General features: G+C 43.5%; 1 protein-coding gene across 1 annotated transcript in view; it reads left to right on the top strand.

The window, feature by feature from the left end:
- Positions 1-22716, top strand: part of LOC308240422 (sulfotransferase 1C4-like) — a gene marked incomplete at both ends in the record, with an annotated part of 47019 nt that extends 24303 nt beyond the window's left edge. The window contains 4 exons of the mRNA XM_080653413.1: positions 3967-4093; positions 8272-8366; positions 10012-10186; positions 22604-22716. Of these exons, the coding sequence (XP_080509539.1) occupies positions 3967-4093; positions 8272-8366; positions 10012-10186; positions 22604-22716 (510 nt within the window). The remainder of the gene's footprint in view (positions 1-3966; positions 4094-8271; positions 8367-10011; positions 10187-22603) is intronic.
- Between the last annotated feature and the right edge of the window lie 816 nt (positions 22717-23532).

The following is a 23532-nucleotide window of genomic DNA, read 5'->3' as shown; positions in this document are numbered from 1 at the left end:
TCGCTCAGATAAGTCTAGTACCCATCTAACACCTCATAATTGTTACAATATTATTGATTATAATCCCTCTGCTATACTTTATATCCCCACTAGAGGCCTGGTGCATGAAAATTCATGCACTGGAGCACGGGGCGTCCCTCAGCCTGGCCTGCCCTTTCTCACAGTCTGGGAGCCCTTGGGGGCAGGAGGCGACCTGGCAATCAGGGGAAGGCGATGCTCCATCACACCTCTGCTGCTGCCACTGCTGGCAGTGCAAGCTTCAGCTGGCCTTAGTTACCTGAGCCTCAGGTAGCCCTGGGCAGCTGGGCAGCCACCATCCGAGGCTTGCCTCTGCCTCAGGCCGACCCTGGGTGGTTGGGGGGCTTAGGGCAGGGCCGGCCGCACCATGTGCCTGCCGCGCCCCCCCCCCCCCCCCCCCCCCACCGCGGCTGGGCTGAAAGGACTGTGGGACTCCAGCAGGGCTGAGAGGACCATCTGTGGCTATAGGCACTGCCACATTTGTGATGGTGTGATGGTCAATTTGCATATTTCCTCTTTATCAGATAGGATTACTTTTTTTTTTTTTTTTTTTAAAGCAGGCTGAGGACATGATCTATTTTAGGTTTCTCAGAGATTCGGCTAGCAGCTGTGACAGAGCAGACAGCAGTGGGACAAGGGGAGGAATGGATGGACTCTCCATATATTTTTAAAGTAGGGCTGAAAGAAGTTGCTGTCAGACAGGCTATGGGGTGTGAGAGTCTGAAAGGAGTCTGGGATGAGTTGAAGGATTTTGGCTGAGGCGCTGAATGGATTGGGGTGAACTGAAGTGGGAAGAGCACAGAACAGCAGGTCTTCTATCCTAGTTGCTCAGCGGAGACCTGGGCCTCAGCCATGCCTGGGGATGAGAAGATTGACTCACAGGAAATACACTGTAATCGAGGTCAGTATGATTTTTGTGGTGAAGGATATTAGAGAAAGACCTTTGAGATGTTTATTTTGCTTTCTTCCCACTGCTCATCCTGTTATTTGGATCCTACAACCACTTCTCCTGGTGTGGGAAGTCCTGTGCCCCCTCACCTCCATTCCCAGAGCTGCAGCCCACCCCCATCTTGCCTGTCTTCTCTATAACAGTGGACAATGCACTTACCAGAGGGGGGGGGGAAAGCCTATGACTGTTTTTATAACTGGCAATTTGTCATATATCATGAGTTGGTCCCTAAAGATCTCATTATAACTCTTTCAGAGCCCCCAAGAAACCATTTGCTGACTTGTAGTCTAAAGAAGTGCTTACCTACAGAGAATCTGCAGATGTGCTCTTGGCAATTAGCCAAAGGAGTCATTGGCCTTCCCTCTCCATGCAATAGTTCTGTGCCTTTTAACAGTCTTGTCAAGAGCCATACCTTATACCATCTCTGGGTGTGTCCAGAGCCTTAATAACTCTACCTTGCATATCTTTCTCTGTAGATCTGGGTTCAAGGGGGAAAATGACTAAAGACCAACGTCAATATATTGGTAGTGTAGACAGAACCAGAGCTGAGTTGGGAGTAACAGTAAAACACCATAAGAACTAGGTAAGGTGTTCTGAGGACAGAAAGGTGAGAGTACTTCACTCCTTGACAAGGAGGGTTGCAAGGGTGACAGAGGAGAGGATCATGAGAAGTAAATAGGAAATTGCCAAGTGATAAGAGATGGGAGAGCATTCCAATTTACCAGATGGGTAGGAGCCATGACTCTTGTACTTAAAAGGTACATTTAAGGCCAGAAATGAAGCCTGAAAGATTGGAATCATAAGTGAAGGACCTTGTTGCCATGCTAAATGTTTGGACCGTATAGGCTACTTGGGTCACATAGAAGAATTTGAACAAGAAAATGAATGAGCGCATTTACATTTTAGAAAGATCCCATAGGGACATGCTAATGTGGAGGGGCAAAAAGAACTGGGTGCCCTAGCCAGTTTGGCTCAGTGGATAGAACATCGGACTGTGGACCAAAGGGCCCTAGGTTCAATTCTCATCAAGGGCATGTACCTAGTTGCAGGCTCCTCCCCGGCCCTGACTTTGGTTGGGGTGCATGCAGGAGGCAACCAATCAATGTGTTTCTAGCAAAACGATATTTCTCTCTGTCTCGCCCTCTTCCTTTCACTCTCTCTAAAAATTAATGGGAAAATATCCTCTGGTGAGGAGAAGGAAGGAAGGAAGGAGAAAAGGAAGGAAGGAAGGAAGGAAGGAAGGAAGGAAGGAGAAAAGGAAGGAAGGAAGGAAGGAAGGAAGGAAGGAAGGAAGGAAGGAAGGAAGGAGAAAAGGAAAGAAGGAAGGAAGGAGGGAGGGAGGGAGGAAGGAAGGAAAGAAGAAAGAAAGAAAGGAAGAAAGGAAGAAAGAAAGAAAGAAAGAAAGAAAGAAAGAAAGAAAGAAAGAAAGAAAGAAAGAAAGAAAGAAAGAAAGAAAGGAAGAAAGAAAGAAAGAAAGAAGAAAGAAAGAAACTGGGGTAAGACTGAATGAATGTCAATGAGGAGATGGTGGCAATAGTCCAGAAAAGGAATTAGGAAGACTTGAGTTAGGTTGAAGAGGTTAAAGGGAGTCAAATACATGGTGACAGAGACTAGACTTTGGGTGATGAGCACACAATGGAGTATACAGATGATGTATTATAGAACTGTATACCTGAAATTTATGTAATGTTATTAACTAATGTTACCCCAATAAATTTAATTTTAAAAATTAAATATGGGCAGTAAGGAGATGAATTGCAAATGTAAAGAAAAGACAGAATCTATGTACTTGGTCAAGGATTGGCTTGGGAAAGATAAGTACCACATGATCTCACTCATTTGTGGAATATAATGAACAACATAAACTGATGAACAAAAACAGTTCCAGAGACAGAGAAACATCGATCAGACCATCAAACCTCGGAGGGAAGGTAGGGGAGGGTGGTGGTAAGGGGGAGAGATCAACCAAAGGACTTGTATGCATGCATATGGGCCTAACTAATGGACACAGACAACAGGGGGGTGAGGGCATGAGTGGGGAGGATAGGGGGTAATGGGGGAAGAAGGACACATATGTAACACCTTAATCAATAAAGAAATTTAAAAAAAGGATTGGCTTGGAAGAATTTTAAAAAGCATCTAGTATGATTTTGTGGTTTTGTTTGGTAGTGGTACCATTAATGAAAAAAGTGAATGAAAGAGGAAGCGTAAGTTTATCTGAATATGAATTTAATTTTGAGCCCATTAAGTCTGAAATGCCTGAAAGGCATTCAGGTATAGATACAAAAGCATGTAGCTTAGGAGAGTGGTATGTATTGGGAACAAATTTGTCATAAATATATGAAATTTAGAGCAACAGAAGAAGGTGCCAAAAAAGGTGAACAAAATGAGAATAAACATAGGCCTCAAATAGAGCTCTAAAAAACCCCCAACATTTAAATTAAAGGTTTTTAAGTTTCAGTGATCACAGACCCTACTGAGAATCTGAAATAAGTCATGTCTTCACTTCTGCCAAAGTACACACCTATACAACATTTTACTTGCTACTTAAAGGAGAGGCACAGTCCTCTTGATGTCCATCAGTGTAAGACATCCTGGTTTAAGAGAGGAATGGCAGAATAAGACACACTGGAAACAATGGCCACAAGATTAGAGAACTGAAAAGTAGTGCTATTGCAGGAGTAACCAAAAGGAAGTTAGAAGCTGGCTTAGAGACAGATCACACAGGGCCTTATACATCAGGTTGAGAATTTTTACTTAATTCTAAGAGCAATGAACAGATATTGAAGTTTTACACAAGGGAGCCACTTGATCAGATTTTCATATTTACAAGTTTATACTGGCTGATGGGAAGATGAGTGGAAGAGAACAAAAATGTATTTGTGGCCTTTAGAACTTGATCTGTGAACACAGACAGGTGCTATGCACATTAAATGCTCAATTTCTAAATCTTTTTTTCATTTACATTTTGTTTCTTCCATTTCTTCTGACCACTTTAGATAATTTATGTGGCAAGGAATGTCAAGGACAACATGGTGTCCTACTACCATTTTCAAAAGATGAACAAAGGACTCCCAGACCCAGGAAGCTGGGATCAGTACTTTGAAACATTCCTGTCAGGCAAAGGTAAGCCAAATGGAAGGAACTAGTCTTGCCCATGTCTGCGGAGGATAAAGTTTCCTCATAAAATTCTTCTTTCTATAAAATTCTCTCCATAAAATTCACTCACAGAAGAAACTCTGATTACAGGGGGTGGAAGATAAGAGGCAACATTCCTGAGAGATGTGGCATAGCTCTGGTTACTTGTCACTGGTGGTCAGTGTATCTGTGTCCAATGACAATATGTCCACTGAACAAAGCCAAAACTGTCCTGTAGGGAAAGCAGCTATAATAAAAGTTGGTTCCAACTCTAAACCTATACTAAATGGTTTACATGCATTTGCTTGTTTAATCTTTACAGTAATAATATCCAAAATTTACAGGTGGTGAAATTGAGACTGAGTTTACAGAACTGATGATTACCCTGTTAGCAAGAGTAGGGAATAGAATTTGAACATAGGCAGGCCTAGTTAAGCTCAAATCCTGTGTATTTGGCTGCCATGTTAAAGTCTTCCCAATTACCTACATGTTCAACTGGAGAGAAAGGTTTTGTGCATGATCAAGTTTTCTAACCATGACCATCATGAGTTGGTAACATGGTGGCCCATGGTGCTTCGAAGTAACAAACTACATATGCAGAAATGTATGGCCTTGCAATCATGCTTCCAGTGTCAAAACTAAGTTACCACAAGATTCTTGATTTTTTCTAAATCTCAAATACTATTAGACCGTTTAATACATCAGTCCTGCCCTAAGCGGTTTGGCTTAGTGGATAGAGCGTCGGCCTATGGACTGAAGACTCCCAGGTTCGATTCCGGTCAAGGGCATGTACCTTGGTTGCAGGCACATCCCCAGTAGGGTGTGTGCAAGAGGCAGCTGATCGATGTTTCTTTCTCATCGATGTTTCTAACTCTCTATCCCTCTCCCTTCCTCTCTGTAAAAAATCAATAAAATATAAAAAAAAAATACATCAGTCCTTCTCCTGAAGAACATTAAAAAGTGATTAAATTGCCCTAGCTGGTTTGGCTCAGTGGATAGAGCAGTAAGCCTGCGGACTGAAGGGTCCCAGGTTCGATTCTAGTCAAGGACACATGCCCAGGTTGCAGGCTCGATCTTCAGTAGGGGGTGTGCATGAGGCAGCCAATCAATAATTCTCTCTCATCATTGATGTTTCTATCTCTCCCTCTCCCTTCCTCTCTGAAATCAATAATATATATATATATATATATATATATATATATATATATATATTTTTTTTTTTTTAAGTGATTAAATTATTGAAACTGGGTAATGGGTCATGGACAGTCATTATACTATCGCCTCTACTCTTGCGTATATCTGAATACTTCATAGGAACAAGATTTTTCAAACATTAAAAAACATAATTTAAGCAAACCTTTTCAAGTTTATACCTTTTGGGAGGTATAATATAAATATAAGAGCAGATTGTTTTGTACTCTGCAGTTGAATTGGCAGCTTTCATGATTAAAACCTAAGCATTTGCACTACATTACTTGGTTATTTAAGCTCAAAGTTTATGTCTGAAATCCTTTTGCTAATTATTTATATTGATCTATGAAGAAATAATTGCCCTCTACAGTTCTCCTATAGTTGAGTCCTATACCTCTAAAATAATTATGAATAAATTTGATGAAATATTATTTTCCATGCCCGGCTGGTGTAGTTCATAGGTTGAGCATGACCTATGAGTTAGGAGGTCATGATTCAGATTCTGGGTCAGGGCACATGCCTGAATTGTGGGGGCATGTAGGAGGCAGTCGATAATGATTCTCTCTCATCATTGATGTTTCTACCTTTCTCCCTCTCCCTTTCTCTTTGAAATCAATAAAAATATTTTTTAAAGTATTATTTTCCACTTGTCCACAGTAAAGTGTAGAAATATGCCTTTAATTGCCATTTGATTTCTATAATCCTAAATGGCAAAAACTATTATTGCTAATTTGCTCCTTATAAGATACAATAGAGGCCCGTTGCATGATATTAGTGCAAGAATAGGCCTTCCTTCCCCTGGTTTCACTCCTGGCCACCCAGGAGCCATCAAGTCCACGCTCCCGGCCAGAGCACCGCTCCTGTAGCTCCCTCAGCGCCCCCCCCCCCTCATAGCAGGTGTCCCACCCGCCCACCCACTCCATGCCTGCATATGCAAATTAACCTTCCATCTTTGTCAGGTTAATTTGCATACTCACTCCTGATTGGCTGTGGGCGTAGCAGAGGTAAGGTTAATTTATATGTTTGTCTATTATTAGGTAAGGTTTTGAGAATGATCCATTTATACCATATATCCTGAGGTATTTTTACTGATTTAATGTCTTCAGCAAATTTCACAGTGGATGTTCTAACAGTGAAGTCAGATGCTTTTGACAAAGAAGTGACGTAGTTGAAAAATTTGAGAGCATGGGACTGGGCTGAGGTATAGATGGATCTTTCTAAATTAGAGCTGAGTGTAGTTCCAACTCCTCGTCCTGTGTGAGGTTAAGTTGTACACCATGCTGAAAGCCTGGAAATCAAAACCTTGGAGGGTTCTCCTCTACAGAGAGAGAGAGAGAGAGAGAGAGAGAGAAAGAGAGAGAGACACCCCTGATGGAGCAGATTTGGGGTTATCCCAATCATCTCCTAGTTTCAAATGTCATCCATCTGCTGATGACCCACAGGTTTGCACTTCTATTCCTGGCCTCCGCCCTGTGTTGGGTACATAGACCCAGCTGCCTCGTTGACATCTCCATTTGGATGACTATGAGGCATCTCAGACTTCACACGTCCAAATCCAAACTTTTGTCTTTCCTTCTGGAGGCTTCCACATCTTAGTTAATTGTGACTGTGATTTAAGTTGCTTATGCCTAAAATCTTGAACTTATCTTGAGCCTCTTTCTTTTTACTCACCACATCCAATCCAACAGCAAATCTGTTAACCCTACCTTCAAACTATATCCAGAATCTTACCTATCCTGAGCACTTCTCCAACCACTTTGGTCCAATCTACCATCACACCTTCCTTCCCTGGAAAAATTAATAGCCCCTGTCCCATCTCTCAGCTTCTGACCTTGCCAAGCTACAATCTATTTTCCACACAGAAACCAAGGGGATTCAGTTAAAAGGGAAGTCAGACCACCTCACTCCTCTGCTCAAAGCCCACCAACGCTATTCCATTTCACTCAGAGTGAAAACCTAAGCCTGAACTGTGACCCATAAGGCCCATAGGGTTGGGCCTCTTTTCCGCTTACATTTCTTCTCCTGTTCCTTTGCCCCTCTCTTACTCTGTCCTAGTCCCATTGGCTGCCTTGCTATACCTCAAACACCAGGCAGTTCCTGCCCCAGCACTTTACCTTGCTGTTCCGCTGCCCAGGAAAGCACTTCCCTTCTTCAGGTTTTTACTCAATGTTGCCTTCTCAAAGAATCCTTCTCTGGCAAGACTATGAACATTTAAACCTTCTACATAAACCCAACATTTTCCCTCTCCTTTTCTGATTTCTTTTTTCTCCTAAACATGCATTATGATCTCATATACTACGTATTTCACATTTATCTCATTTGTCTCCCCTACAAGATACATTTTCAGAATAGGACTTTCCACCTGTCTTGTCCACTGCTCTATCCCCAATACCTAGGATGGTGCTGAGCACATAGTAGGCTCTGCAGAATAAATTAACACATCCTAATATTATCTTATGATGTAGGTACTATTATTGATTCTCTTTCAGAAATGAGAATTAAAATAACTGGGGCTAAGAGAGGTTAAGTAACTGGCCCAGGGTCATACAGCTGTGTCAGGACTGAGATTCAAACCCAGTAGGCTCTAGAGCAGCCTTGGGCAAACTACGGCCTGTGGGCCGGATCCGGCTGTTCTATCCAGTTCTCTTGCTCTCCCCTCCGCTCCTTTACTTTGAATTTATATTAGTTCACACAAACACTCCATCCATGCTTTTGTTCCGGCCCTCCGGTCCAGTTTAAGAACCCATTGTGGCCCTCGAGTCAAAAAGTTTTCCCACCCCTGCTCTAGAGCCTGAGCGTAATCTTGCCAGCTTCCAAAAGGAAGAAAAGTAATGCAGAATATGGATATAGGATGTATGAAAAGTAAGTTCTTCTGCTCTTGTATTGATCAACCACACCTTCCATTTGTATTCTGAGGAAAGAACTCATTTTCTCTTCTGTCTTTTCCTACTCTCACTTATGTGTCTTCCTTCCAGTGGTATGGGGTTCCTGGTTTGATCACGTGAAAGGCTGGTGGAAGAAGAAAGAGAGTCACCCCATTCTCTATCTCTTCTATGAAGAAATGATGGAAGTAAGAAATATACTTGAATTTGTTTCCTGAGTTACAGATCCATGACAGCAATGAAGGAAAGTAACGCATAAAAGTTTATCTATGCAAAATATTTTGCATGCCACCTTCAACTTTTCCAACCACCTTGCCATGTGACATACAAAGCTCCAAACATGGTACCAGTACAGTAGCTGCCTTACTCCACAGCCTGTTTTTTCCTGCCGGCCTCACTGTACTCTAGGGCCAATTCCCACCTCATTCAGAAGCATGGAAGAGATCTTCTGTTTTAGCCACAAGTTTTTCCCTCTTTAGCTCTCCAGGTTCCTCCTTCCAGGATCTTTACCTCCCCCATCATTTGTTCTGACTTTTAAGGAAAAGAATTAGGACTCTTAACAGGAAAGAACTACTAAGGAAGACTAGAGCTGTTTTAATTTGTTCACTTTTTAAAAAAGTATATTAAAGTTTTGTCACTCTAGTTTGTTTGGCTCAGTGGATAGAGCATCAAACTGCGGACCAAAGGGTCCCCGGTTTGATTTCGGTCAAGGACACATATCTCGGTTGCAGGCTCCTCCCTGACCCAGGCCCTGGTCGGGGTGCATGCAGGATGCAACCAATTGATGTGTTTCTCTCACATCGATATTTCTCTCTGTCTTTCCTTCTCTCTTCCACTTTCTCTAAAAATCAATGGAAAAATATCCTCAAGTGAGGATTAAAGATAACAATAATAATAAATATTTTTTTAAAGTTTTGTCATTTTAAATAAGTTCCCCATTAGCAACATGTGTAATCTCTGGTTCAAAGTCTGTCATAAATTTATATGTAAAATAAATGCCTGGCAAATGTAGCCCTGACTGGTCCATGGTTCTCCAAGCCTCTGTTTATGACATGGATTACGAACTCATTTCCTTCATTAACCATGGCCTCTCTTTTTCTTCTACTCTGGGTAGAAATAATGTATTGCTTCTTTCCTTCCAAATGTTTGGCTGGGGCCATACTTGCTCTCTGCAGCTTTCCTAAGTATCAACATCACCCTCTGCTTCCCCCAGCACAGCCCTCTGTCTATTTGAAAGAGCCACAGTGAATGGGGGCCGGACCCCTTTTCTTCACTTTTGGTTGAGGCGGGAACCCATTGCAGAGTGTAAGGGACTCTCAAGAGGTCCATCTATAAACAGGTATACTCAACATGTCCAGAGTCAGGAATAAGCAATGATCCAGAGTCATCAGACATCAAAGCCAGAGAAATGTGGGCTCCATATGTGTGTGTTTCTCCAATCACAAGGAGGAGACCTGTCTTGTTTATTTTGAATGACTGTTACCTATTCTCTCAAAAAGCTTCTTATCTGCTATCTGTAAAAGTGAAGTAAAATAATAACCTTCCCAAATAAAACAATTTCCAGTTTGTTCGCTTAGCATCAGCTATAGCACAGTATGAAACACAATGGGCTTTAATACAATTGCACTTTATATGTACACGCTTATTGATTTTACATTCATAAATTTAAATATAGAATTACATTTGTTAGAATTACTTTTAAACATAAACTAATAGGATTTTAAATGGTTTAACCATTATCCCAATGCTTAATTCTTTAAGATTTGTTCATTGTTACATTTTTTCCTTATATATAAAAAACATCTACTACATTTCTTCTACTCTCCCCCATAGGACCCAAAACGTGAAATTAGAAAAGTTATGAAATTCCTGGGGAAGAACCTAAAAGAAGAGGTTTTAGACAAAATTGTCTATAACACTTCATTTGATGTAATGAAAAGGAACCCCATGACCAACTACATAAATGATGTTCAAATGAATCATCGTCTTTCTCCATTCATGAGAAAAGGTGATGTATATATGCACTTTGTATTTCCTCTGATAATTGGAAAAACATTATCAATTCATAAAATCGTTTCCCAACATTCAAGCTCAGTGAATCCACTATGTACAGTGTTTTCTTGAGTTCTTTAAAGCCTTATTAAGGGACCTAGACCATGTAGCATGTTTCACAGAGAAATGTGGGAAACCACAAACTTAAACATACACTGCCCCCTTTAAAGCACATGAGCATATTACATTTTCTGAGAAGAAATTTGTTTAATTTTGTTAACTCAGAGCTTCAAAAATGTATTTGACCCAAAACTATTTCTCAAGTAAAGTCTTTAATCTCTGGGAGGCTAGTATTCCTCTCAAGCTAGTATTCTGGCTTTTTGAGGTGTCAAATTAGGTCACCTATTTGATATCTTTCTGTTTCCTACTGTAGGCATTTATCACACTGTGCACTTCCTTCTTAGAAGTGTTTTTGCAGCATCCTGTAAGTTTTGGTATGTTGTGTTTCCACTTTCATTTGTTTAAAGATTTTTTTATGTCCTTTCGATTTCTTCTTGACCCATCAGTTGTGCAGAAGTATGCTTTAAATTTCAAATATTTGTGAAATATCCATAAGTTATTTTCTAGTTTCATACAATTGTGGTTGGAAAAAATACTTGATATGATGTCTATCTTCTTTTTTAAAAAAAAATTTGACGATAAACTACCTTCATCCTAATACTACTACTCGTGTAAACCAGATCAAACTGGGACCTCCCGCCCTTCAGAGATTTAGGGAAACATGGTGCCAGCACCTATTTATTTTAGGGACTAGGAGAGTTCAGATCCCGCTTCGAGATTTCTGAGAATTCCTTGAAGTTAGTTTCCTCAGGATGTCCTGATTTTCTGCCCTAGGCTAAGATGGACATCAGATGCACGAAATCTCTTCACTACTTTCCACTGGAATTCTGTGCCTGCCAAGCACTTTGTGATGTTAATATTTTCACCAAGGATTCGTGGGGTTACAGGATGATAGACAGCAAGCTAGCTTTCTATCACCCCAGAGGCTGTACCTCCACCCTCTGCCTCCCCAGTGCATTCAACACATACCTCCCTTTACTCTGGGATGGGCAGTCCTTCACACTTAGGTCCCCGCTTCCAAGCAGCCTAATTATGGCATTTTCCCAGCAAAGGTGGGTCTCATTCCTGGGTTAATGGAGCTCTGTCTAGCTGTCATCCCACTGATCAGAAAGGTTGTTGGATAGTGCTGAAAGTTTCATGTGGTCCATTTGGGAAATGTGAGCTTCAAAGCCAAACTGAGGAGTTTCTACTCAAAGGGTGTGAGGAATGACATCATCCGAGCTCTGCTTTAGGAAGACTAACCTGGCACGGAGGTATAAAAGCAGTTGGAACCAGGATCAGCATTAAGTATATCAGTTACAGGTCTAATGCAGTAATATTCTTCAGGGTTTCTTCTTCACTCAAGACTAGTTGTGGAGCAGCAAAAGGAGTAAAGTTGGTGTCCAGAAATGAACCTGGTGAATACCGTGCCAGGTCCATCTGAGTGCAACTTAGAAGGCAGGTTAGGGAAAAGATGGGGGATCAGGGATGGGCGAGAACATAGACAGCTCCAGAGACAGGTTTGGCTGGTGTGGGCCCAGGGCAGTGGTCCTCATTGGCTATAAATAGCTGGCCCCCTCTATGTTCTTAAATGTGGTAAGACTTGTTTTGTGACCTAACATATGATCTATACTGTAGAGTGTTCTGTTCGGCTGCTTTTGATGGAGTGATATATATGAAGTCCATTTGATATAAAGTTCAATGTTTTCTTATTTATTTTCTGCCTGTATGACCTATCCATTGTTGAAAGTGAGGTATTGCTGTCTATGTCTCCCTTTGGATCAGTTTGTATGTGCCTTATATATTTAAGTGCTCTGATGTTGGGTGAATATCTATCTACACTAATAAAAGAGAAACATGCAAATTGACCATCACTCCGCTATGCCCACCAGCCAATCAGGGCGAGTATGCAAATTAACCCAACTAAGATGGTGGCCGCCATGGAGCTGGAGTGAGCAGGAGGCTTGGGTTGCCCCCGACAATAGAGGAAGCCAAGCTTCCCGCCCACCCTGGCCGGCCCTGGCCTCCGCTCAAGGCTACAAAGTTTCAATTATAGAAGATAACTAAATCCCAGATACCTGCTTCCAGCTGGTCCTGGCTTATGCTTGGGTCGCCCGGGGTGGGGGGGCATGGCCAGCCTGCAAACCACCACAGGCCCCTCGCCCAGGCTGCCCCACGCCCCAAGGGAACCCCCACCCTGATCCGGGACACCTTTCAGGGCAAACCAGCCAGCCACCATCCGTGCACCAGGCCTCTATCCTATCTAATAAAAGAGTAATATGCAAATTTACTATCACTCCAACACACAAGATGGCTGCCCCATGTGAACACAAGATAGCTGCCACAAGATGGCCAGCAGGGGAGGGCAGCTGGGGGCAATCAAGCCTGCAGGGAAGGGCAGTTGCAGGGGACCAGGCCTGCAGGGGAGGGAAGTTGGGGGCGACTGGGCCTGCAGGGAAGGGCAGTTGGAAGGGACCAGGCCTGCAGGGGAGGGAAGTTGGGGGGGACCAGACCAGCACGGGAGAGTAGTTAGGGGCAATGAGGCTGACAGGGGAGGGCAGTTAGGGGTGACAGGGTCAGCAGAGGAGGGCATTAGGGGTGATCAGACCTGCAGGGGAGGGCAGTTATGGGCAATCGGGCTGGCAGGGGAGCAGTTAGGCATCAATCAGGCTGGCAGGGGAGTGGTTAGGGGATGATCAGGCTGGCAGGCAGAAGCGGTTAGGGGCAATCAGGCTGGCAGGCAGGCAAGAGGTTGGAAGTCAGCAGTCCTGGATTGTGAGAGGGCAGTCGGACATCCCTCGAGGGGTTCCAGATTGGAGAGGGTGCAGGCTGGGCTGAGGAACACACACACCCCATGCATGAATTTTGTGCACCAGGCCTCTAGTATATATATAAAAGCCTAAGCAACCATTACGACCAAATGACCAGAATGATTGGTTGACCAGTTGCTATGATACGGACTGACCACCAGGGGACAGACGCTCAATGCAGGAGCTGTTTCCTGGTGATCAGTGTGCTCCCACAGCCAACCTCCTGTGGTCCCTCTCCCTGACTGGCCAGCCCCCACAATCAGCCCCGATCACCAGCCAGGCCAAGGGACCCCACCCGTGCACAAATTCATGCACTGGGCCTCTAGTCTTACCTAATAATAGAGAAACATGTAAATTGACCGTACCTCCACTATGCCCACAGCCAATCAGAGTGAGTATGCAAATTAACCCAACAAAGATGGAGGTTAATTTGCATACATTCCTGGGTCCCAGGAACCTCCTCGGCACCCAGGTCACTCCCAGCCAGCCATCGGAGGGGCAAGAGGGGGCCCTCTTCCCAAGCCTAATGCCTCGGGCGGAGACTTTAGGCTTGGGAAGGGGCCAAGCCTGCGATCGGAGGGTCCCCCTGCCCAAGCCTAAAGCCTGGGCAGCCCAAACCCATGATCGGAGGGGCGGGGGGTCCCTGCCCAAGCCTAAAGCCTGGACAGCCCGAGCTGGTGATCAGAGGGGTCGGGGTGGGGGGGTCCTGACCAAGCCTAAAGCCTTGGGTAAAGGCTTTAGGCTTGGGCAGGGGCTGAGCCTGGGATCGGAGGGAAGGGGAAAAAATCAATGGAAACATATCCTCAGGTGAGGATAAAAAGAAAAATAAAGAAAGAAATGTCATATCCTATGAAAGACACATCTTGAAAATGCCTAAAGAAAGTTGTCATATTTCATGGTGAAGGGACTGGAGTCCGTGTTGATGAAAATACATTGGCGGCTGTGGTGACTGGCAGTGGCTGCAGCAGCGGGGTGATGGGGCTGGCGCCTTCCCCTGATCAGCCCAGTCACCTCCCGCAAAGGGAGGCCAGACTGCAGCTTAGGTCCACTCCCAACGGGAAGCAGGCCTAAGCCATCAGTAGGACATCCCCTGAGGGCTCCCAGTATGTGAGAGGGGGCAGGCTGGGCTGAGGGACCTCTCCCCAGTGCACAAATTTCGTGCACTAGGCCTCTAGTATATTTATAATTGTTATGTCCTCTTTATAAATTGATCCCTTTATCTTCTTGGTCTCTTGCAACAGTTTTTGACTTAAAGTTTATCTTGTCTAAGTACTTCTATTCTCTTTTGGTTTTCATATTCATGGAATTTTCAACCTTCATTTTCAACCTATTCCTTAAAGCTGAAATTGTTTTTTTATTTATTCAGCCCCTCTATTTATTTTGATTGGAGAACTTAAACCATTTACATTATTAAAAGTTATTGGTACATAAGGACTTATTATTGCCATTTTGTTAATTATTTTCTGAATCTTTTGTAGTTTTCTCCTTTCTTCCTCTCTTGCTATCTTAATTTGTGACTGATTATTTTTGTAGTGTTTTTCTTTGATTCCATGAAGCTTACATAAACTCATATCTTATAGATATGAGTTTATTTTAAGCTAATAACAACGTAACTTTAATTGCATATAAGACTCTACCCTTTTACTCCCTCCTCCACATTTTACATTTTTTGATGTCACAGTTTACATATTTTTATATTGTATCCATTAACAAATTATTATAGCTATAGTTATTTTTAATACTTTGTTTTTAACCTTTATGCTGGTTTAAAGATGATTTATACACCACTATTCCAGTTTTAGAGTATAGTTGACCCTTAAACAAGATGGAGATTAGGGGTGTCAACCCCCTACACAGTAAGAAATCCACATATAACTTTTGATTCCCAAAATATAAATATTAATAGCCTACTGTTGATCAGAAGCCTTACCAATAACATATACTGTTGATTAACATATTTTCTATATGTACTAGAGGCCCAGTGCACAAAATTTGTACATGGGGGGTGTCCCTCAGCCCTGCCGGCACCCTCTCCAATCTGGAACCACTCGGGGGATGCCCCTCAGGGATTGGGCCTAAACCAGCAGTCAGACATCCCTCTCACAGTCCAGGACTGCTGGCTCCTAACCGTTCACCTGCCTGCCTGCCTGATCACCGCTAACCAATCTGCCTGCCTGCCTAATGCCCCTAACTACTCCCCTGCTGTCCTGATCCCCCTAACTGCTCTCCCCTGCCGGCCTGATCCCCCTAACTGCTCTCCCCTGTCAGCCAGATTGCCCCTAACTTCCTCTGCCTGGGCCCTGCCACTGTGGCTTTGTCTGGAAGGACGTCGAGAATGTTGTCCGGAAGATGTCTGGTTTAATTAGCATATTACCCTTTTATTAGTACAGATTATATACTGTATTCTTAGTATAAAGTAAGCTAGAGGAAAGAAAATGTCATTAAGAAAATCACAAAGGAAAAGAAAATACATTTACAGTATTGTATATATTTATTGAGTGAAAAATCTGTGAATAAGTAGAACTATGCAGTTCAAACCCAAGGTGTTCAGGGTTAACTGTATTCTAAATTTGCCTATAGACTAAGTTTTACAAGTGAAGTTTTACTTTCACATGTTTTCATGTTACAAATGAACACCTTTTTGTTTCAGCTTGAAAAACTCCCTTTAGCAGTTCTTGTATGGCCTAGTAGTGACTGACTCTGTCAGCTTTTGCTTGCCTGGGAAAGTCTCTCTCCTTCACTTCTGAAGGACAGTTTTGCAGGTAAATATTCTTGGTTGACAGGTGTATGTTTTTCTTTCAGCACTTTGAATATATTATCTCACTCTCTCCTGGCCTGCAAGGTTTATGCTAAGAAATCTATTGATAGTTTTATTGGGGTTCCTTGTATGTGAAGAGTCTCTCTTCTCTTGTTGCCTTCAATTTTATTTATCTTTGGTTAGGAACAGTGTGATTACACTGTGTCTCAGTGAGGAACTCTTTTGGGTTGAACCTGTTTAGGGACCCTTGAGCTTCATGTTCCTGGATATATATATCTCTCCTCAGTTTTTAAAGTTTCAGCCATGATATCCTTAAGTAAGCTCTTTGCCCCTTTCTCTCTCTCTTCTCTTTTTGGTATTTCTATGGTTTGTATATGAGTCCTCATGATGGTGTCCCATAAATCCCATAGACTTTCTGTACTTTTTTTTTTTAAATAAATCTTTATTCAGATTATTACAATTATTTCTCCTTTTTCTCCCCATATCTCCCCTCCACCCATTTCCCACCCCACCTTCTGCCCTTACCTCCCCCACACTGTCCTCATCCATAGGTGTATGATTTTTGTCCAGTCTCTTCATGAATCCCCCATACCCGTTCCCCCTGAGAATTATCAGTCCACTCCCTTTCTATGCCCCTGATTCTATTATATTCACCAGATTATTCTGGCCCTCAGGTTTTTAATTCACTTGATTTTTAGGTTCACTTGTTGATAGATATGTATTTGTTGTTCATAATTTTTATCTTTACTTTTTTCTTCTTCCTCTTCTTTAAGAATACCTTTCAGCATTTCATATAATACTGGTTTGGTGGTGATGAACTCCTTTAGCTTTTTCTTGTCTGTGAAGCTCTTTATCTGCCCTTCAATTCTGAATGATAGCTTTGCTGGGTAGAGTAATCTTGGTTGTAGGTTCTTGCTATTCATCACATTGAAAATTTCTTGCCACTCCCGCCTGGCCTGCATAGTTTCTGTTGAAAAGTCAGCTGACAGTCGTATGGGTGCTCCCTTGTAGGTAACTAACTGTTTTTCTCTTGCTGCTTTTAATATTCTCTCTTTGTCTTTTGCTCTTAGCATTTTAATTATGATGTGTCTTGGTGTGGTCCTCTTTGGATTCCTTTTGTTTGGGGTTCTGTGGGCTTCCTGGACTTGTAAGTCTATTTCTTTCACCAGGTGGGGGAAGTTTTCGGTCATTATTTCTTCAAATAGGTTTTCAGTATCTTGCTCTCTCTCTTCTTCTGGCACCCCCATAATTCGGATGTTGGTACGCTTGAAGTTGTCCCAGAGTCTTCTTACATTATCTTCAACTTTTTGGATTTTTTTTTTTTTGCTTTTTGCTTTTTCAGTTGAGTGTTTTTTGCTTCTTTGTAATTCAATTCTTTGACTTGATTTTTGTGTTCCTCTTGTCTGTTTTTGGGTCTCTGTATAATATTTTTTATTTCAGTCAGTGTATGTTTAATTTCTAGTTGGTCCTTTTCATATCTTCGAGGGTCTCGTTATATTTATCAGCCTTTTCTAGGATATTCTTAAAAAGCCTTATAACCGTGGTTTTGAATTCTATATCCAGTCGTTTGTTTTCCTCCATTTCTTTCGTTTGTGATCTGATTCTTTGACGCCGCATTTTCACTGCTTCCCTGAGTTGGTAAGGTAGATTTGTGTGCTAGGTTTCCAATATGGCCCAGTGGGTCAGCCTCCCCAGTTAACCTGAGGTGGACACTCTTGGTGCACCCCTTTGTGGACTGTGTGTACAGCCTTGTTGTAATTAAGTCTTGATTGTTGTTGGTATCACTGGGAAGAATTGAACTCCAGGCCAGTTGGCTGTAAGGATCAGCTGTGTCTATGCTGGGAGAAGTTCGGTGCTGGAGACAGCCTTATAGGATTAGACTTGCCAAATTGCAATAGCCTCTGTGCTCAGCTTGGATGGGGTGGAGCCTCAGTCTTGGCTTCCCGTAAGCCTTGCCCTTGCGCGCACGTGCGTGCCTTCAGACCTCTGCCTTCCTGGCTCCCGAGTCTCTGCTCAAGAGTCCAGACTCCCCCCACAAGAGCGTGGGTCCCCAGGGGCTCGCCTGGAACTGGGGTTCACTGCAGTCAGAACTGGGGCTCAGTGCATTCAGGAGCCTCTGACTCCCTTCCACTAGGGAAAGCCTGTGGCAACCTCCGCAGCCTTTGTGCGCACTGGCGCGCGTGCACTTTCAGTCCTCTGCCTTCCCCGGCTCCCAGTCTCCGCCCCAGAGTCCAGACTCCCCCCACAAGAGCGTGGGTCCCCAGGGGCTCGCCTGGAACTGGGGTTCACTGCGGTCAGAACTGGGGCTCAGTGGATTCAGGAGCCTCTGACTCCCTTCCACTAGGGAAAGCCTGTGGCAACCTCCGCAGCCTTTGTGCGCACTGGCGCGCGCGCACTTTCAGTCCTCTGCCTTCCCCGGCTCCCGAGTCTCCGCCCGAGAGTCCAGACTCCCCCCACAAGAGCGTGGGTCCCCAGGGGCTCGCCTGGAACTGGGGTTCACTGCGGTCAGAACTGGGGCTCAGTGCATTCAGGAGCCTCTGACTCCCTTCCACTAGGGAAAGCCTGTGGCAACCTCCGCAGCCTTTGTGCGCACTGGCGCGCACGCACTTTCAATCCTCCGCCTTCCCCGGCTCCCGAGTCTCCGCCCGAGAGTCCAGACTCCCCCCACAAGAGCGTGGGTCCCCAGGGGCTCGCCTGGAACTGGGGTTCACTGCGGTCAGAACTGGGGCTCAGTGCATTCAGGAGCCTCTGACTCCCTTCCACTAGGGAAAGCCTGTGGCAACCTCCGCAGCCTTTGTGCGCACTGGCGCGCGTGCACTTTCAGTCCTCCGCCTTCCCCGGCTCCCGAGTCTTTGTCCGAGAGTCCATACTCCCCCTGTAAGAGCATGGGTCCCCAGGGGCTCGCCCGGAACTGGGGTTCAGTGCAGTCAGAACTGGGGCTCAGTGCGTTCGGGGGCTTCCTTCCCCCTTCTGCCAGAGAAAGTCAGCCAGGCTCTAAGCCGCCCTTCCTCTCTGCGTGCACAAAGACCCTTTGTCGTACCTCCAATTCTCTGTGAGCTTTTCTCTTTCCTTCTAGTTGTAGAATTTTCACTCAGCCAGCTTTCCTGTGGTTCTGGATGGTGTCCGTTCTGTCTTTTAGTTGTAGTTTTGAAATTGTTGTGCCAGGCAGCAGTTTAGGTGTTTACCTATGCCGCCATCTTGGTTTCTCCTTTTTTTACTTTTTAAAATTCTTCTTTTTGCTTTTCTAATGGGTAATTTAAGTAGCTTGTCTTTGTTTTCTTAGATTTTTTTCCTTCTGCTTGATCAAATCTGCTATTTTCTCCCCATTTCATTCATTGTATTCTTCAGCTTCAGAATTTCTGTTTGATTATTTTTTATGATTTCTATTTGTTTAAATTCTCAGTTTGTTCATGTATAGTTTTCCTGATTTCCTTGAGTTGTCTGTGTTCTCTTGTAGCTTGCTGAACCCCTAAAATAATTATTTTGAATTCCTTTTTTCTTTTCTTTTTATTTATTTATTGTTTAAAGTTTTACATATGTCTCCTTTTTCCCGGATTGACCCAGCCCCCCTACCCCCAGCCATTCCCACCCCGGGCCCCAAGCCCCCATGGCCCCAGTGTCTGTGTCCATTGCTTATGCTAATACGCATGCATACAAGTTCTTTGGTTGCTCTCTAACCCCTATTTTGAATTCTTGATCCAGCAATTCATAGATTTCCATTCCTTTGGAGTAGGTTACAATTGTGTTCCTTTGGCAATGTCATGTTTCCTTGATTTTTTCATGTTTCTTGTAGCCTTGTGTTGATTTCTGCACATTTGATGGAGTAGTCACTCTTCCATACTTTGTGATTTGGCTTCAATGAGGAAAGACCTTCATCTATGCGTGGGTGTGGGTTCACTGACTGGGTGAGCTGCAGCAATTCTGACTCCAGGGAGGGCACAGCAATGTGGGCTCTGTGGCATTCCATTAACTGGGTCAGCATCAGTGAAGATTGCAGAGGCCCCTGCATTTCTGAGGGCAGGTGGTCACAGCAGCATGTACTGTTGTGATCTTCAGTGACGAAGGATGCTGAGGTCCTCCTGATCTCTTTTTCTCCTATAGGGGAGCAGCCATGGGACCAGGGGTCAGAGTGTGGGACTTCACAGGATTACAATGGCTCCAGGGTTTAGGACTACTGTGATGGTGGCTCCAGAGTCCTAGGTGTGGGCACTCACAGAAATAGTTGTAGAGCCAGAGTACAGATTGCAAGTACATGCAGACAAGCTACAGCCCTGAGGTCTGGGATATGGATGCACTCACTGCATTGGTGATTTTAGTATTTCTGGTGTTGTTGCTCATAAAGGGGTCATGGAGCCAGAGTCTGCAATGTAGGCACATGTGAAGTGGTTGTGGGGCAGGGGTGGGCAAACTTTTTGACTCGAGGGCCACAATGGGTTCTTAAACTGGACCAGAGGGCCGGAACAAAAGCATGGATGGAGTGTTTGTGTGAACTAATATAAATTCAAAGTAAAGGAGCGGAGGGAAGAGCAAGAGAACCCTCCACTCTTTCGGCTCCGCGGGCCGGATAGAATAGCTGAACGGGCCGGATCTGGCCCGCGGGCCGTAGTTTGCCCACGGCTGTTGTGGGGTCTGGGTATGGAGAGTGGGCATGCATGGGGTGTCTTGGGCCCTGGGGTCCAGTGCATGCATGGGGCTGAGGTAAGTGAAGGCCATGGTCTCAGAGCAGCACAACAGTGGCTCTTTCTTGGAGAAGAGGGCACATAGTAGTGTCTCCCTCTCTAGAGGGCTCTGTGGTGGTGATGGTTGTTGCCTACCTCAGTGGGAAAAATTGCCAGAGTTTTTTTTACAGAGGAAGCCACTGGAGTTCATGCTGACAAATACTATGGAGTCCTCCTCTATGAAAGCCACAGGGTGTTTGTGGTTGTCACAAGATTATTAAGGCTCCAGGGTGGCAAAGACTACCAGGCCCTCTCCAGAGCAGGCCACTGTGGACCACAATGACACCCGCTGTGTGTTTAATTCTGATAGCCTCACCCTTTTTTGCTCCTAGCCATCTCCAAATATGCCAGCTATGTCAATCTCTTCAGCAATCCTTTCTGTATGGTTATGCTCTTGTTTTTTCCCTATTGAGTTGTTTCAGGTTCTTAATTAGACAGTTGAAGCCTTCCCAGGTCTGTTTTTGTTCATGGATCACTGTCTAATTATTAGTTTTTGTGGCGTGATAAAGGCTGGTATCTCCTCTACCAAATTGCTGATGCCACTTGGTCACCTAATTTTCTTGCAAGACAATTGATAAATCATATAATTTATTAAACATAGAAAATTAAGCAAATTGACACTTTGTACATGAAAATAACATTGCACAGATATAAGAGCCTAAATGAATCAGACAGCATAGAGTAATCAAAAGAGAAATAGCTTTCTGTGGTCACTCTGATCATTTTTAGCTATTGAAAGTAAAAAAAAATATGAATACTCTATTGCATAAGCATGAAACAAAGTTAACCAACCCTACCACTCCTTTATAGTATACTAGAGGCCCAGTGCACGAATTCGTGCACCAATGGGGTCCCTCGGCCAGGCCTGCAGAATGGGGCCGAAACCGGCTCTCCAACATAGCCCGAGGGATGCTGGATTATGAGAAGGCACAGGCCAGGCTAAGGCACCCCACCAATGCACAATCGGTGCCAGGGAGGGACACAGAGGTTGGTCAGCTGGGGAGGGACTGTGGTATGGCTCCAGGGTGTGTCTGGCCCATCTTGCTCAGTCCCAGTCAGCTGGACCCCAGCAACAAGCTAACCTATCAGTTGGAGTGTCTGCCCCCTGGTGGTCAGTGCACATGATAGCGATTGGTTGACCAGTCAACTGTCTGCCCCCTGGTGGTCAGTGTATGTCATAACAAGCAGTTGAGTGGCCTTAGCATATTGCAGTTCGATTGGTTGAACAGACCACTGGATGACCGGACACTTAGCATATTAGGCTTTTATTACATAGGATTGCTTTAATTTACTTATATATTAAAGCAATGATTATTTATTTATTTATTTATTTATTTATTTATTTTGGTTAATCCTCACCTGAGGATATTTTTTCTATTGATTTTTTTTTTTAGAGAGAGTAGAAGGGAGAGGGAGAAACAGACAGAAACATCGATGTGAGAGACATACATTAATTAATTGCCTCGCACACATGCCCCAACTGGGGTCAGGGAGCCTGCAACTGAGGTATGTGCCCTTGACCAGAATTGAATCTGGGCCCTTCAGTCCATGGGCCAACACTCTAACCACTGAACAAACCCAGCTAGGGCAACAGCAATGATCATTTAGATTGGAAAGGAGAATTCTCATTTGTATTTAACTATGAATTTTGCCTGAACTAAAGCTACAGATAAGAGGAGCAGACAGCGCTCCAGTGATCTGTAAAGAGAAGCTAAGAAAATTAGATCCAGTTAATTTAAATAGAATGTTAGATGTACTGAGGGTTCACAAAGTACTGGTAGATTAGAGAGCTCAAGAGTGCAATGCAGAGAATTAGAGAACCCATGATCTAGATTTCAGCCCTCCCCAAGTGTTTCAGAACAAAGCTTTCTATTTGCAAGTACCTCACTTGTGCCATGGGTAATATTATTTCTCATTCAATGTCAGGAGGACAATGAACTATGTCTATGTAAGGAATTTAAGCATTGAGAGGAAAAGGATTACCTAAACCCAAAATGGTCAAAGTTCATAAAAGTATTATTGAATGTGTTTTACATTACTCTTTTTAGGAGTCATTGGAGATTGGAAAAATCAGTTCACTGAAGCTCAGAACAAGCAATTTAAGGAAAACTATGAGAAAAATATGGCTGACACCTCTCTGTCATTCTGCATGAAGCTCTAGAAATCACAGCATGGAAATAAGACCTATTCTTTCGCCAGCCTGTGTGAAGTAGAAGAGAACTCTGTTTCCAAATACCACTAATGGTTTACATGACTTTATGTAAGGGTTTTAAACAATGACCTGGCATTCTTATTCTTAAATTTATGATTTACTTGTTTGGATTAACCCCAATGAGACTTCATTTATCCAGTATCAATATTCAGCATTTTCCTTCTCTCTCTGCAGATTTTTAGTGTTTAGATTTATTTCAATATACCAACATGTAATATATAATATATATTTAATAATTTCTGTTCTTTCTATATATCCTCTTTCCATCTTCTGTTATAATTTCCTTTGAATTGAAATGTTTCTTTCAAAAGTTCTGTACAATACAATCATACCTAGAAAAAAGGCCAACTCCATTCATTTGATGAAAGACATATATTGAGTGCCTTATTCATGCTGGGAAATGGAGAGCATCGAAAGATGACAAAAAGAAGGTTCCTTCCCCAAGGATGGGTGCAGCCAGTAGTGAAACCAGACAGGAAAGGGGCCTGCTGCCTGTCACTACACAGGTCAATAAGTAGAGACAAGGTTGAATTTTTGTGGTGTGTTTTTATTCAGATGGCCAGTGATCTGAGAGAGCGGCAAGAATAATACCCTGAAAGAAATTGTTTTGACATTTCATTTCAAACCGGCCCTTATGTAGGGTTAGAGGGTGGGAAAAAATCTAAAACTAGTGAGTTCCCAGGGTCTGTTTTCTATCATTGTCCTTGAAAAGATTATCCCAGGAACACTGCAAAGATTAGCACCAGAATATGTCTCCCTTCAGAT

Source organism: Plecotus auritus (assembly GCF_963455305.1).
Source record: "Plecotus auritus genome assembly, chromosome: 2".
Lineage (NCBI taxonomy): Eukaryota > Metazoa > Chordata > Mammalia > Chiroptera > Vespertilionidae > Plecotus > Plecotus auritus.
The sequence above is the reverse complement of the archived record's forward strand: the minus strand, read 5'-3'. Positions and strand labels throughout refer to the sequence as shown.